Source organism: Brassica rapa, chromosome A05 (genome assembly GCF_000309985.2).
Source record: "Brassica rapa cultivar Chiifu-401-42 chromosome A05, CAAS_Brap_v3.01, whole genome shotgun sequence".
Lineage (NCBI taxonomy): Eukaryota > Viridiplantae > Streptophyta > Magnoliopsida > Brassicales > Brassicaceae > Brassica > Brassica rapa.
This window is the reverse complement of record NC_024799.2, coordinates 6,785,949-6,801,319: the sequence shown is the minus strand read 5'-3', so window position 1 is coordinate 6,801,319 and position 15,371 is coordinate 6,785,949. Positions and strand designations below refer to the sequence as shown.

Here is a 15,371-nt window from a genome sequence, read left to right as displayed (position 1 = left end):
CACAGAAAGAGTTCGGTGCATGCTCTCTCACGCTAAACTACCCAAGCCATTTTGGGGAGAAGCCATAAAGACTGCAGTGGACGTCATAAATCTCACACCATCAGTTCCTTTGGAAGGCAATGTCCCGGAGGAAGTTTGGTCGGGTAAGAAGATCTCTTACAACCATTTGAAGGTGTTTGGGTGCAGAGCGTTCGTCCATATCCCTAAGGATGAACGAGCCAAGCTAGACTCCAAGACTAAAGAGTGCATCTATCTTGGGTCACCAAGAGATGATTTCGGCTATCGGCTTTGGGATCCGGTTAACAGAAAAGTTATCCGGAGCAGAGATGTTGTTTTCTTCGAAGATCAAACAATCGAAGACATCAACAAATTAAAGAAACCAAAGCTAAGGGTTGTAAGGAATGAAGATTCTTATAAGCCCCAAAATCATGAACAAGTGATTGGAGATGATGGCGAAGGGGATCCCATCATGGATCCGAATGGTGATGAAGGTGAAGAAGAAGATCAAGTGGAGCCAGAGGAAGAACATGAGCCAAGAAGGTCTGGAAGAGAGACAAGACCATCTGTAAGATACTATCGAGATGAGTACGTCAATCTTACAGATGAGGGGGAGCCTCAAAGCTATGAAGAGGCCATAGGAGACACTCATAAAGATGAGTGGGTTGAAGCCATGCAAGATGAAATGCAATCCTTGCATGATAATCACACTTACGAGCTGGTGAAGCTACCAAAAGAAAAGAGAGCCTTGAAGAACAAGTGGGTGTACAGGTTGAAGTATGAGGAGAGAAGCTCAAATCCAAGGTACAAAGCCCGATTGGTTGTGAAAGGATTCAACCAGAAGAAAGGCATAGATTTTGAAGAAATATTCTCTCCAGTAGTGAAGATGTCCTCTATCCGAGTGGTTCTTGGTCTAGCAGCGGTTCTAGACTTGGAGATTGAACAACTCGATGTCAAGACGGCCTTTCTACATGGTGAACTTGAGGAGGAGATCTATATGGAGCAACCTGAAGGATTCAAGGTTCCAGGAAAAGAAGACTTGGTGTGCCAATTAAAGAAGAGTCTTTACAGCCTCAAGCAAGCCCCAAGACAATGGTACAAGAAGTTTGACTCCTTCATGGTGGATCACAACTTCAAGAAAACCAAGAATGATCATTGCGTTTTCATAAAGAGGTATGAAAGCGATGACTTTCTCATATTATTGCTCTATGTTGACGATATGCTAATTGTGGGCCAAGATCGCAACAAGATAGCCGCATTGAAGAAAGATTTGGGAAGGTGTTTTGCGATGAAAGATTTGGGGCAAGCGAGACAGATTATTGGAATGAAGATCACTCGGGATAGACCAAAGAAGCTTCTATGGTTGTCCCAAGAACGATATGTTGAAAGGGTGTTGGAGAGATTTAACATGCACAAAGCAAAGCCGGTGAGCACTCCACTTGGTGGACATTTCAAGCTAAGTTCAAAGCAAAGTCCAACAAGTGAAAAGGAGAAAGAGGAAATGAAGACTACCCCATATGCATCAGCCGTGGGCAGTCTCATGTATGCTATGGTGTGCACCAGACCCGACATTGTCTATGCTGTAAAAGTTGTGAGTCGCTTTCTAGCGAATCCAGGAAAAGAGCATTGGAAAGCAGTTAAGTGGATCCTACGCTATCTACGAGGCACAACGAAGAAGTGTTTATGTTTTGGCAATGGAAAATTGGAGTTGAACGGTTACACAGATGCAGATTGGGCTGGTGATAAAGATTCAAGAAAATCCACATCAGGATTTGTAACTACCTTTGCAGGGGGAGCTGTTTCATGGCAGTCGAAGCTACAAAAGTGTGTTGTCTTATCCACCATGGAAGCAGAGTATATCGCAGCAACGGAAGCGTGCAAGGAGATGCTATGGATGAAGAACTTCTTACATGAATTGGGAGTGAAGCAAGACAAGTACAACTTGTTATGTGACAATCAAAGTGCTATTCACCTAGCAAAGAACCCAACATTTCACTCCCGCTCGAAGCACATCGACATTCGGCATCATTGGATCCGAGAAGTTCTTGAAGAGAAGCTCATACATCTCAACAAGGTACACACAGATGAAAACTGGTCAGATTTTATGACCAAGGTATTACCGCTCAAGAAATTTGAAGATTGCTGCAAAGGCACGGGCATGGCGACTGTTTCGGGCTAAGTCGGGAAGGGGGAGATTTGTTGGATTTCCCTCCTTAAGCCCAAAACTAATTAAATCATAATCAAACCTTAGCCCAAGAAGAAGAAACATCTAGAAAAAAGTGGAGAAGTATAGAAGAAGAATTGTGTAGAAGAAGAAGAAGTGTGTAGAATGTGTTTAGGATAAGATCAAAAGAAAGTTCTAGAAGTAGCTTGTACATACTCCTCACTAGTATAAATAGGGGTGTTTAGTTCTCTTGTAATCATCCAGAATCAAGAAAAGCAATAGAAAGAAAACATTTCATAAAGAGTTCAAAAAGTTTCTAAGATATCTCCAAACAAAAGCTTTAGTAGAAAATCCCTTTCCTAAAAATAAGAAGGCTATCTCAAACATAAACCGTCTACATTTCATCTTAACCTCTCGAAGAAAATATTATCCGCTAATTTTTCCCAACAGATTTGTAGCTCTCTGATTAATTTCTGTGTGGATCGAGCCATGTTGAGCCATGTCTTTCCTTTCCGCTGCCCTTGAAGATGGCAGCCATGTCTTTCCTTTCCGCTGTCCCTTCGATTTTTTTCCATGGTGGTGGTCTTCCTGTGGGTAGGATCGATCCCTGTCTCTTCGGTTTCTACCCTCAAACTGGAAATTCACAGAGACCCTCTCTTTTCATCAGGTGGGTTTCTCTACTTTCGATTAGTTATAGATTGATTAGATTTTTGAAGCTCTTTGCTTCAATCTATAGATGTCTGTGGTAATGATGGCTAAAGTCGATAGCTTTAGTAGATTTTTATTGTGGATATGTGAAAAACAGAACTAGAGAAGACACAAAGTAAGAGACTTGTGTTGTTAGTAATAATGGAGTTTGGGTTCAATGCCCACTGCTGAAGGAGCTGTCTCTGATTTGTTTGGGAAGCCTCTCTTCTTATCCCTCTACGACTAGTTCATGGAGGTATATGCTATTAAGACTTACTCTGATTTACATCTTAAAGTTGAGAACTTTGTTGTTTTGATTCTGTGATGTTCTTGTTTTAAAGCATGGAGGAGTTTACAAACTTGCGTTTGGTCCAAAGGCATTTGTTGTCATCTCTGATCCTATTGTTGCGGCATGTCCTCAGAGAGAACGCGTTTTCTTATGACAAGGTAATGGAGTCAGTCAGTGTCTTTGTTTTGTTTTCTTTTGGTACCACCATCAAGTAACTTTCCTTTGTATTTTTCTTTAGGGAGTTCTTGCTGAGATCTTAGAACCCGTCATGGGAAAAGGGTTGATACCTGCTGACCTTGATACCTGGAAGTTAAGAAGAAGAGGTAAGTAAAGCTGTTTTTGTTACTCTCTCTATGTTTATGGCCATTGATGATGATCTGTGTTGCAGCTATAACTCCTGCGTTCCATGCATTGTATTTGGAGGCCATGGTCAAAGTATTCAGCAACTGTTCTGAGAAAATGATACTGAAATCTGAGAAACTCTTAAGGGAGAAAGAAGTTTGAAGCGGAGGAGGGGACACGATTGAGTTGGATCTTGAAGCAGAGTTCTCGAGTTTGGCTCTTGATATTATAGGGCCTAGCGTGTTCAACTATGACTTGTAAACATTTTTAAACTTGTATCAAACATAGACATTTTTAAACTCTATCACACTTATATTAAATGAAACCTATAGTTTTAAGAAGATAAACTTATACATAAGATAAGAAAAACTAATAGAAATTTTTTAGCTTATAATTTATAATTTTTTTTAAATTGAAATTGAAAAACTTATAGTTTTTAAACTTATACATTTTTAAACTTCTCTTTTCTGGTATATTTATTTTTAATTATGCAATTAATAAAATTTCAATTTCAATTTAAAAAAAAAAAATTTATTTTTAAGAACTCCTAATTGGGGATCACCATTGAACACATTATTTTGACTAGAGTCTTTAACTATTCAAACAAAAAAAAACAAAACAAAAAATTAATATAATAATGATAAGGCTACGATGGACTAATGGGAGCAAGGAACACGAGAGCGAGTCAGTCGCCACTACACTTAGAGATAGAGGCCCTTATATGGGCAATGGAATGTATGAGGAATCTTAGACAAGCATGGGTTACTTTTGCAACGGATAGTGCTCAATTGGTGAAGATGGTGTCGGAACCAGAAGAGTGGCCAGCCTTTGCAAGCTATTTGGAAGACATAAAAGTTTTAAAGAGGAGTTTCAACAGCTCAGAGATCATTCATATACCACGGACACAGAACTCAAAGGCGGACAGTCTCGCACGCAGTGCAAGAAAGCAACCGTCGTTTGTCGTCCATATGGATGCAGAGCTACCGGAATGGTTCGCAGAGTCTATATGAATCTGTTTTGTTTGCTGACAAAAAAAAAAAAAAAAAAAAAGGACTGCAAGAAGGAGTCCACCATTGCTGATGCTCTTATTTACTTCCATTTAATACATTAATAAAATAAGAAAATAAAAATAAAAAACACATTAGTAAAATAACAACATACGAGAAGTTAGGGTTTACGGTTCCAGTCGACGAACGTATACTGCCTCTGAGGGCATTCGATTTCTCCGTTCCTCCGACTTGCGTCGTGTTCACCGGCGTGACGAGTGTCGTCTTGGACAGGGAGCATAGAAGTTAGGGTTTACGGTACCAGTCGACGAACGTATACTGCCTCTGAGGGCTTTCGATTTCTCCGTTCCTCCGACTTGCCTCGTGCTCACCGGCGTGACGAGCGTCCTCTTGGACAGGGAGCACATAAACACCTTACTCGCACGAGTCTAGGTTCCGGTGGCTCTGGTCTTCTCCGCTAGTGGAGCTTGTCCTCCGATTACATTCACAGTGGTAATTCTCTGTCCAATATTTATTTCTGGTTTCAGTCTTCCTCTCCAGTTTGAATGAATTTCAAAATAATCAATCTTGTTCACAGTCACGGTGGATTTAGGTTCCGACAAAATTTGAATCAGTTCTAGTTGCTACTGACCACGTTAATCATCAACTCAAGGTCAGTATATGGTTTCAATCTTTGTCCTCAATGTGAAGTCATAAAACAGTATTGATTTGGATTTTTCATTGTTTGTTTGTCAATTTAACATCTATCATTTCATTTTAGTCAGTGTAACCAACTCTTATATGTTATATAGTGAATATTTATTTGTTATTTATATGCATTTCGCTGTAGTTATTTCATGCTAATGTTACTTTGAACTTTTCATTGCTAGATATGGCCTCAGCTAGCACTACGACTAATTATCCACAACGACTTTACAAAAAGGAGAAAACACCTAACCAACAAAAGAGTATGAGTTACTATAGTTATTTGTCAAATTTTCAAATGGTGGAAGTAGGAGTAGGAAACGATGCATGGGATGCACTTAAGAAGTCATCAGTTGGAGTTTTTCCTAGATTTTACGAGCTTAATTTCACATGGTCTGCAAAGGTTGTTCATTACCTCTTAACGCATCAGCTGGTAGTTAAAAAGAATTATGAGATATGGTCGTTGATTGATTGGCAGCCGATTCGTCTCTCTTTGTTAGAGTTTGGTGAGATAACTGGTTTGAATTGTGCTATGTTTGATGATGGCGACCTTTGCAAAGTTGACCATAAAGAATTTTGGGCAGAACTGAATGTGTGTACATCTGTTGGTCCTAGTCTGAATGAGTTGCAGTTGGTATTGGGAAGATGCAAGAACTGGAGTCTTGAGAAAAGGATTATGGTAGGACGGTTGTGTATTTTGCATATCGCAATATTTGGCATAGCTCCTACAAGTCGGATCCCGTTGGAGTGTGCAAAGCGAGTACTTGATTTTGAAGCTTTCGAGAGATATCCATGGGGTCGAGTTGCTTGTAAGAGTTTGATACACTCTATTAAGTGTGTCAGTTATGACGCAAAGAAATCATATACAATGGAAGGATTTGTTTACGTGCTACTCATATGGGGATATGAGGCTGTTACTGGCCTAGGAGAACAGTACGGAAACAAAATTGTTGGGGCACAAGTTCCTCTCCTTTCATGGGCTGGATCAAGAAAACGGTTCGTGTTTGACGACTTCATTAGACAAGAAAAAATCTCACATGAAGATAAGGTACCAAATTTGTAATGTTTTATTTCTTGTTTTTGGTGATTTCTTTACTTTTGTTTTTTACTTTTATGTTTGTTTTGACTCTTAAATTGAATGAATCTCACATTCATTTTTATTATTTTCAGGTTCGTGTACGGCATTTATTTTCACACGTTGACGAGAATATAGTCCCTAAATGGGATGGTGAGCTGGAAGATGAAAATGTGAACCACTTGATTCGTGATATACTTCATGACTGTGTCAATCGTAAAGCATGGGATTTACTTGAAACTTCTGTTACGAAGAGGACTAAGCGTAAAGAATCTGCCCCCGTGAATGTTTCATGGGATTCAACAAACAAGAATAAGAAGGCTAAACCTATGGAAGATTGTCGGTATAATGTGAGTACAATATTACATTTTGGTATTAAATACTAGTTGGTATGATAAGACTTTCTAAATTCTTCAATGGTTTTAATGTAGGCTGACGGTAATGATACGCCAAGCACTGCAATGTTGACCATGTTGGAGACTCTGACAGAAAAAATAGACAACATGAACACCAATATGGCTACTAAATTAATGGCTGGTTTAGATGCAGCAATTGGTACGAAGGTTGATGTCATAATTGGTCCCTTAATTGAGAAAATTGCCATCTTGGAGATGGATATGCGAAAGATGAAAGGAAAAATGGTACCTGAAGAAACAAAAGAAGCTGCCAACTCCAATGTGAATATCAATGAGGAAGTGACAAGTGATGCTATGGTAAGTTATTTTTAACTTAGTATTATATTTTAAATTTTGTCTATTAAGATCGTATCTAGTTTTCTAGTTTGTCTGAAAATTGTATGTAATTAAATTAATTGGAAAAGATGATGTGAGGAGTGTAAAAGTCATAGCAATATTTTGTCTTATCTAGTTTACATTACGTGCTAATATTCATGATTCTATTAAGTTATGATATTTTTTTCTAGTTCGTGTTTATTGATTAATATATTTTTTGTGAAGTCTTGGATGCTGGAGATGAAATCCACGTCTCAGGATGGTATACCAGCTCGACATGTTGTTAAGAAAGTGAGGAAGACATGCAAAAAAGGTGGAGATATAGGACTTGATAAGAATAATTTGTTTGAGAATAAGGTTTTCAAAACCAAGATACAAGTCCCACATCTACTCGATACTGCCTCTGAGGAAACATGGTCTGATACAAAGCAGCGTGAAAAAATTAGAAAAGTTAGTGATCCTATCGTTTACTTCTATGACTTTTCTCTCTTTTTTCTTGTCAACACCAAATAGCCATCTAGTTTCTTGATATATCCATTTACCACATGTAAGAGTAAGTTGTCCCATCTGTGAAAAATGAAAGGAGATTTGATGGAAAGAAAACGTGAACAGCCTAAGAAGAAGAAGACGGCTTGACGTAATAGGTAAAGAACGTGATTAGATTTTGTTTAGATTAGGGTTTGGTTCACTTTTATTTCTGGTCTAAATTAAGTTATGATTTGGTTTACACTATTAAATTATTATTTGGTTTAAATTAAGTTACGGTTTGGTTTTCACATTTAAATTATTGTTTGGTTTAAACTAAATCCGGTTTACATGGTTTGTCACGATTTTGCTTAATTGGTTTAAATTATATAAGTCTATCTTCAAAAAGAAAAACAAATCTGTGGTCAAAAGTAGGGCTGGGCAAATAAACCGAACCCGAAAATCCGAACCGAACCCGATCCGATAAAAATGAATCCGAACCGATCCGAACCCGACATAAATACCGAATGGATCCTGTTTTTTGGTATTTTGGGTTATGGGTATTATCCGAACCGAACCCGTACCTAAATGGATATCCGATAGAACCCGAAACATTTAAAATCACAAAAAGAACTTCTACCAAATATGATCTTAATTCTTAATATGTATCCAAAATACTTTAAGATATTATTGAACTTCTAAAATAATTATATGTTACATGAAGATTGATGGTGGAATGTGGCGGTTGATGCCTGAAGTTTTTAGATTTTGGTTTTGTTTTTATTGAATAATATTTCTCATTTCATGAGAACTTATTTTTTGTTTTATGATTTCATTTATCTGGTTTTCTTTCTATCACTAACTATGTTTATCTTTTGCTTGATTTTCAATGATCACGTTTGATGTTTTTTCTTATTTTTGAATTGATTTTACTTATGTTTTGGCTATTAAAATTTGTTCAAATCATGTATTTTAAATCCGAAGAACCGATTTCATTTATGTTTTAGTTACAAAATAGGTACAAATCAGGTATTTTTAAACTGAAGAACCGACTGGGACCCGAACCCGAAAGTACAATGGGTTATACCGGTTCTTTGAAGATTTACTAACCCCGACCCGAACCCGATAGAACCCGAACCGGTCCCGAACCGAACTTTTATATAACCCGAATGGGGTTGATTTTGATAAACCCGAAAAACCGAAACCCGAATGGATAAAACCGAAACCCGATTGGGATCCCGAATGCCCATGCCTAGTCAAAAGTAAATAAATCTGTTGAAGTTTGTTAACTAAATCTATTGAAAACAAATAAATTGGTTGGAAGTCTATCAAAACTAAATAAATTTGTGGGCAAATGGAAAAGAAATCTGTGAAAACAAAATAAGTTTGTCAAAAATAAATAAATCTGTGTCTAAAGAACAAATAAATCTATCAAACCTCAAATAAATATGTCGACTTTAGATAAGTCTGTATCTATAAGAAATAAATCTGTTGATTTATTAATAAGTCTGTCAAAACTCAATAAATTTGTTGCCAAAGAAAAATAAATTTATCAAATAAATCTGTGAAAATCAAATTAAGTCTATCGATTTTTAATAAGTTTGTGGCAATAGGGAAACAAATCGATGGTTAATAAATCTGTTGTTTCTTGTAACGTGAATCAAATAAATCTATCAAATGGCAAAACTGTAATTATTAATTTATTTTTTAAAAAAAATAAAAAATATATTAATGGCAGTTTTGTAATTATCATTTTTACATAACAAATGGCGTAAGAGCATTATAGGTATCAAAACTAAACCAGTAATTAAAATAATACTCCCTCTGTTTTTTAAAGATGGATGTTCTAGGAAAATATTTTGTTTCCAAAAGATATATTTTTTATGTTTTCAAAGCATATTTGGTCAACTAATAATGAAAAATTGTGTGTTTCAAAAATATTAATTACATTTCTTTTAATCCTATTGGTTTAAAAATATAAGAAATATAAAATTACAAAAAACTATGCATTAATAACTAAGTTTTAATATGATTTCTTAATAAGTGTGAAAATCCTAGAACATTCATCTTTAAAAAACAGAGGGAGTATTAGAACTAATCTAGTAATAAACTGATAAATTAGGTCTACATTAACTTTTTTCCCTAGATTTTTTCATGCGAGTATTTGAGATGATAAACACTGTTTGTTTCTTAAATGAACAACAAAGCTACTCAACTCGAAAATCTATATATACATAGCTTTATAATCATGGTAATAATCATTGGATCTTACCATTTTTTGTGTTGCTTAGTTACAATCATATCTAATGAACAAAGATTAAAATATTGATTGACTTACATCTTAGCTCATATCTAATTACAATACAATCTTCTTCCTATAAAGTGGAATTTACTTAATCAAATTTGTCGTACCTCAGAATCAGCTTGAACTTCCACAACATGGGATGGGTTGTTGCTAGAGTCATCACTCCTTCTGAACATTCTCTTGATAGCTTCTTCTTTCTCGTCCACAAACTCCACGAAACCAAACACCAATTCCCTTAACCGCATCGAAGGAGAAGAAGACCAAGACGCGAGCGGCAGCGAGCTTGTCCTCTCCATCCGTCTGTACCGCACGAACTGCCGTATCATCCTGAGAACAAACACCAAAAAGGCAGAGACCGTGATTGCAATGCAAACAAGGTACAGCCCTTTAAAGCTCTTGAGATGGAGCTGGTTTGGCTCTGGGTTCCAGTTTGATTTCTCTGCGCAACTCGTATTGCATAACCATCTCTCCCGAATCTCTTGCAGTTTTCTCGTCTCGGCGAGTTTTAAGATCGCTGTTGACATGTCTATAGCCAGTGGAGAATCTCTCTTAAACGCCTGATAAACAGAAAGAAAACTCTCAACTCTTTTTGTGATTACTTTAGCTCTTTTGATTAAGAAAAATACTTACAAATCCCCAACCACGGTGCATAAAGGGCTCTCCGACAATCTTGAAACCCGGCCGTTCCGCTAAAAACCCTTCAATGTAAGGGAGCTCGTCAACAATGGCAGCTACGCCTCCAAAAGCGGTTGGTCCTAGTTTTAGAGCCCTTTCATACTCCTCAGTGGATTCAAGTGGGACCAGCCTAGACCGAGCCATGCCAAGACTGTAGGTTAAGTACTCTAAAGTGAACGTCCCAGACTGGTAACCGACAGGCACCTCACTTGCCCGCAAGCTGTCAATGCCGGTAATGGCAGAAGGAAGCTGTTGAACTGTGAGGATTGAAGTGAGGTTCGCTGTGTAGCTTGCGGTTAGAACCATTAACAGAAAGAGCCATACAATCATCACTAGTCTCGCTAAATTGCTTATCGTATCTTCCTCTGTTGACATTAACAGCAAGATCGCAGATATTAGTTGATAGAGAAAATAAATCTAGAGTCAATTATGTATCAGGCAGATCCAGAAATGTAACTCTACTCACGATTTCTCTTGAAAAGAGTTGAGAAGCTGAACCTGCAGGGACAAACCAAAGTAGAAAAGTCAGAGAAAACTCCAATAATGAGCTATCAAGTTCAGTGAATATTACGAGCTGAAATCTTACAAGATCATTGTGATGAGTTGTCTCCGGGGTGGCCCTCTGAAATCCTCATTGATCCGATGTTCAAGGATCCAGATGACTATGGCAATACAGAAGAATGAAGCTATAACAACGCACCATAACCCGATGGTGAAGGGTCTTAGAAAGATCCAAGTGGCATTGTCGTCGTTAGCCGGAATCACCACCACAAGGCCTGTGGACGCATATGGCTGCGAGAAATCTACTAATTTGGACCGGGTTGGGACTATTGCAATATCCCCAACAGCAGCATCATATACCTGAAAAACAGAGGAATCAAAAACAGTGATCTCTGAGGTTTTTCAAATCAGTTTTGTACACTTTTTAAGTGGATACTTACACCATCCGCGACCATTTGAATCATCTGATTGTAATTAGGACTTGAACGGCCATCCCCGAAAGACTCAAATATGTAAGGAACACTGTAGGGGACGAACTTCAATGCTTCAGTGAAGATGTCGATGCATAATCCTTTGATACGATGGCTACTGTTATTTTCCTCGGTCACAAACTCGACAAAGCTCACTCTTTTTGGGATAACAATCTTCAATGGATTGGCAACATCTGCAATGACCCAACCACGCGGCTTTTCACGCCCACCACCAGGCCAGGTTATGTTTCCAAGTTTTTCTTCAAAAGCAAAACCAGACTTCTTCCGTGTATGTCGAGTTTCTGGGGCTACGACCGAAAAGCCTCCATGTTTCGACCAGAAACCCACAGTATGAACACCTGTTCTGTCTACATTGATGATATCGTAGTCACAGCCGATGACATTTCGACCAGAACCAAACTGAACTTGGCCGGCTATGCCAGTGAAGTTCACCTGCAGAAGCTTCTCAAGTAGCAGCTTCCCGCTGTTGAAAATTTTGACTCTCTCCAGGTGCAGTTTAGCTCCTTGTGCTTGAATTAACTTCTCGGAGTAAGAGAATGTTATATTGACTCCGTCATTCAGCATTTTCTCGATGCCGTATGCAATCATCCACACTGTATCATAGGCATGGAACGCGTAGGCATTCATTGATTTATTGCTGTTCATTTTATGTGTGAACTGGTGCATCTTTACCGATTCTGGGATGTGTTGACGAAGCCCCACTACTCCTTCAAGGCGTTTTAAAGTACTATTGTCACTCACAGAAGAATCTAAGGTAACTGCGAGCCAGTCTGTGGCGAGCCACACATATTCATTGGTCATCATCTGCAGCTTTTGCGCTATACTAAATATTCTGAGCGAAGGGTCGGGACCAAAATGGAGAATGTAGACTCGAGGACCGAGGGACTTGGATTTGTTCAACGCATTAGCAATGGATGTATCATCAGAATGGACTGAGAGCGGCACTTTATAGGAGATTCTGGATCTTTTCTTGTACAGCTCATCGTCTAGTGCAGAAACTCCATTTCTTCCGAGCTCGTCATCTGAGTACACTGATATCACCTCTTTCCATCCATGAAAACTGATAAGATCCACAATGGCAGACATTTGGTGGGCATCATTAGGTGTAGTCCGGAGAAAGAAGGGAAACTGGAGGGCAGAGAGAGTTGGATCAGTTGCTGCAAATGAGACGAGAGGAAACTGGAGCCCTTTGGCAATATCTGACAATGTGTGAGCGACGGAGGATGAAAGTGGACCGACCATAGCCACCACTTCTTTCTCAAGCACTTCAAAAGCTGTAAACAACAACCACTTGAACTTAGACCAGGCCGTTACTGGTAAAACCCAAAGTTGTGCTTCCAGTCACAAGAATCAAACACATTTTCTAGTAAGGAACCGCCTTTATTGGGCCTGAGGTCAACTACGTTCTATGCATTAATAGCATTTGAAACCCAAAATATGTACCGACAAGAACTGATTTAAAACATGATTGTAATATTTTCTTGTGTGAGATAATCAAAAGGTCACTTTAATGGTGCTCTTCTTCCACTAACTCTATTAGATCCTACTGGCATGTAGAAATTTGTGTGAATCGCCTTTGAGACGATAAAATGAGGAGAAATCTACTTCGGAACAAAAACTCTACACCAAGCAAAGCCAAAAAGACGGTTTATCCTAAATTGGAAAGATTCTAATGGGACCATGGATGAGGGTCACAAGTCTGTAAACACAAAAAAAAAAGCTAGAAGAAAAGTGATTGTACCTCCAAAGGACCCATGAAAGACATTGCAGGAAGAGTCCTTCATGAGTAGCCTCAGCTCCGTATCTTTGAGGACACTTGTGTCAGCGTTCACGTCGGAGACAGCTGCCTCTAGAGCTACTTTTGCAGCTCTTCCGATAACCGAATCAAAAGTAAAAACAGCACCAAGGTTCACCACTTGAGGTCTTTGGCAACCCATTGGAACCACCAGAATGGCCACAATCAGTACCGTTATAGCAACAGATGAATCAATGCCGAATCCCATGGAGACAATGCAATCAAACTAAGGAACAGTTCAGCTAGTTTTGTGTAAAAACTATAACCATCTCTACTGATTCAATGAATAGGGACCAATCCACCAACCTAGTCAAAAAAAAAACAGAGAGAGAGATAAAATAATCAAAGTAAGGTTCCCAATATTAACCTATAGAATCACTTTTATTACTGAGAAGGAGAAAACTGAATCAAGATGAGGAATTAACTAAGAAAAAGCTAAGAAGCAAAGCGAAACAGAGACGGTAAAGAGTAAGAATAAAAGACAAAGCTTTTACCCGACAAGAATCATTTCAGCAGTGAGGATTTATCTTCTCTAGCAAGCTTGAGGTTCTCTGGGGAATATATGCAAACACTTTGCAGGCATATATGCTGGAAAAAGTGGAAATTTTACGACAAAGCAACGAATTACTTAACAGGAAATGTTTAAAAAATTCCCATAATTGGACAAGAGCCAGATTCCTAAAGAGAGAAAAGAAAAAAGGGACCGAATCACACCCAGAAAGTCATCTTCTTCTTCTGCTTGTCGTAACAGATCGAATAGAAGAAAAACGTGTGACTGGAGAGCTTCTTGTTTTGGTTAGAGACTCTGTGAAGTCCTATCCGTAGTGTACAGTCAACGCAGCCGTTTGTAATTGGCGGGCCCCATTTCTGTAGGCCCACATCTAACGGCCCAATTATTAAGCTTTGATTAAGATTACCCCATAGATAAAATCTAATTCACATGTGTTAATCATTCTTTTCTTTCAGTGTTTTCTTAATCTATTTTGAATTTTGATCAATATCATCGGAGCAATTCTCTCAGATTCACGTTTTTTAAGTGTTTTTTTCGCAAAAAGTCTCAATATCAAAATAACCAAAACATTTTTTTAAAGGCAAAAAGTCTTTATATCCTAGATATTAAATACAAATAATTAATTAATTAATTAATTTTTTTATAGTTTCGAGTTATATGTTTTCAAATTTGAAGTTTTATATAAAAATTGAATTTTTTTTTTGAAATTCTAGTATAGTTTTTGAAACCATTTTCAAAAATATATTTTGAAATTTTTAATATTTATTTTTTATTTTTCAAAATTTAAACATCACTCCCAAAACAATATCCCTTAACTCTAAATCCAAAGTATATATTAATTAACCATATGTGCATAAATGTATATTTACATATTTAATAAGTATTTTGGTCATTTTAATTTTAGAGGCTATTTTTATGACAAAAAAAATTACGGTTATCATCATCGACTCAATTGTTAATATATTCCTAAATATTATTTTGGGGAAATGCTTCTAGATAGACTATTTTCAAATTTTTATCACAAAATATACCCTAAATGTTTCATTTAGCTGGTAAAAAGATCTTAATATCCTAGATATATAAATATAAATAAATAAATAAATAAAAATATTTTATTTAATAGGTAAAAATACCTTAATACCCTAGAACTTAATACTCAAAAGATCAAATGACCAAAATGTTTCAAATTCAAACTTTTTATAAATTTTATTTTTTTTTAATTTCTTTTTTTTTTAATTTTCTTTTTGTAATTCGAAATACTTTTTGAAACTATTTTTTCATTTTTTTATTTTCAAAATCTTAATATTTTTTTTATTTTATAAAATTTTAAAACTTAATCTCATATTTCCACTTCTTAACTCTAAACCCTAAGGTTTGAATTAGTTAAATTAGGGGTATAAGTGTATATTTACTTCTTTAATGAAATATTTTGGTCATTTGATCTTTAAAGTCTATATTTGTGACTTTTTTAATATTATCCTAAGGTATTTCTCTTTATTTTTATTTTGTGCTATTTTTTTCTAATTAGGCAGATAAGATGTCACTTGGCAAGGCAAAAAAATGCTGTGGAAATCCCATAAATTCTTTGATTTAAAAAATATCCAAGTAAAATCAATTATTGTTACAACTAGGCCTGAGACGGATCGGATATC

General features: G+C 37.0%; 2 protein-coding genes and 1 long non-coding RNA gene across 5 annotated transcripts; 2 read left to right on the top strand and 1 right to left on the bottom strand.

Moving 5' to 3' along the window:
• Positions 1–3,894: 3,894 nt before the first annotated feature.
• Positions 3,895–5,981, top strand: LOC117134101. Its single transcript, XR_004458255.1, has 3 exons — positions 3,895–4,978; positions 5,064–5,138; positions 5,356–5,981. It is a non-coding gene; the product is annotated as an uncharacterized LOC117134101 (long non-coding RNA).
• A 21-nt stretch (positions 5,982–6,002) lies between these two features.
• On the top strand, positions 6,003–8,054 carry LOC103867838. Its single transcript, XM_033291805.1, has 3 exons — positions 6,003–6,595; positions 6,677–6,958; positions 7,202–8,054. The coding sequence occupies exons 1-3, from the start codon at positions 6,233–6,235 to the stop codon at positions 7,487–7,489; spliced, it is 933 nt and encodes a 310-aa protein (XP_033147696.1). The 5' UTR covers positions 6,003–6,232; the 3' UTR covers positions 7,490–8,054.
• A 1,595-nt stretch (positions 8,055–9,649) lies between these two features.
• On the bottom strand, positions 9,650–14,273 carry LOC103867646 (glutamate receptor 3.7). Of its 3 annotated transcripts, none has more exons than XM_009145735.2 (8): positions 13,913–14,273; positions 13,703–13,796; positions 13,155–13,514; positions 11,363–12,687; positions 11,008–11,282; positions 10,888–10,919; positions 10,377–10,786; positions 9,650–10,303 (listed from the first exon to the last, which is right to left on the bottom strand). In XM_009145735.2, the coding sequence occupies exons 3-8, from the start codon at positions 13,414–13,416 to the stop codon at positions 9,839–9,841; spliced, it is 2,769 nt and encodes a 922-aa protein (XP_009143983.2). In that variant the 5' UTR covers positions 13,417–13,514; positions 13,703–13,796; positions 13,913–14,273; the 3' UTR covers positions 9,650–9,838. The 3 variants fall into 3 exon arrangements, with proteins under 3 accessions (XP_009143983.2, XP_033147617.1, XP_009143984.2); XM_033291726.1 differs by having other exon boundaries at positions 13,703–13,792; positions 13,921–14,042; XM_009145736.2 differs by having other exon boundaries at positions 13,923–14,030.
• Positions 14,274–15,371: the final 1,098 nt, after the last annotated feature.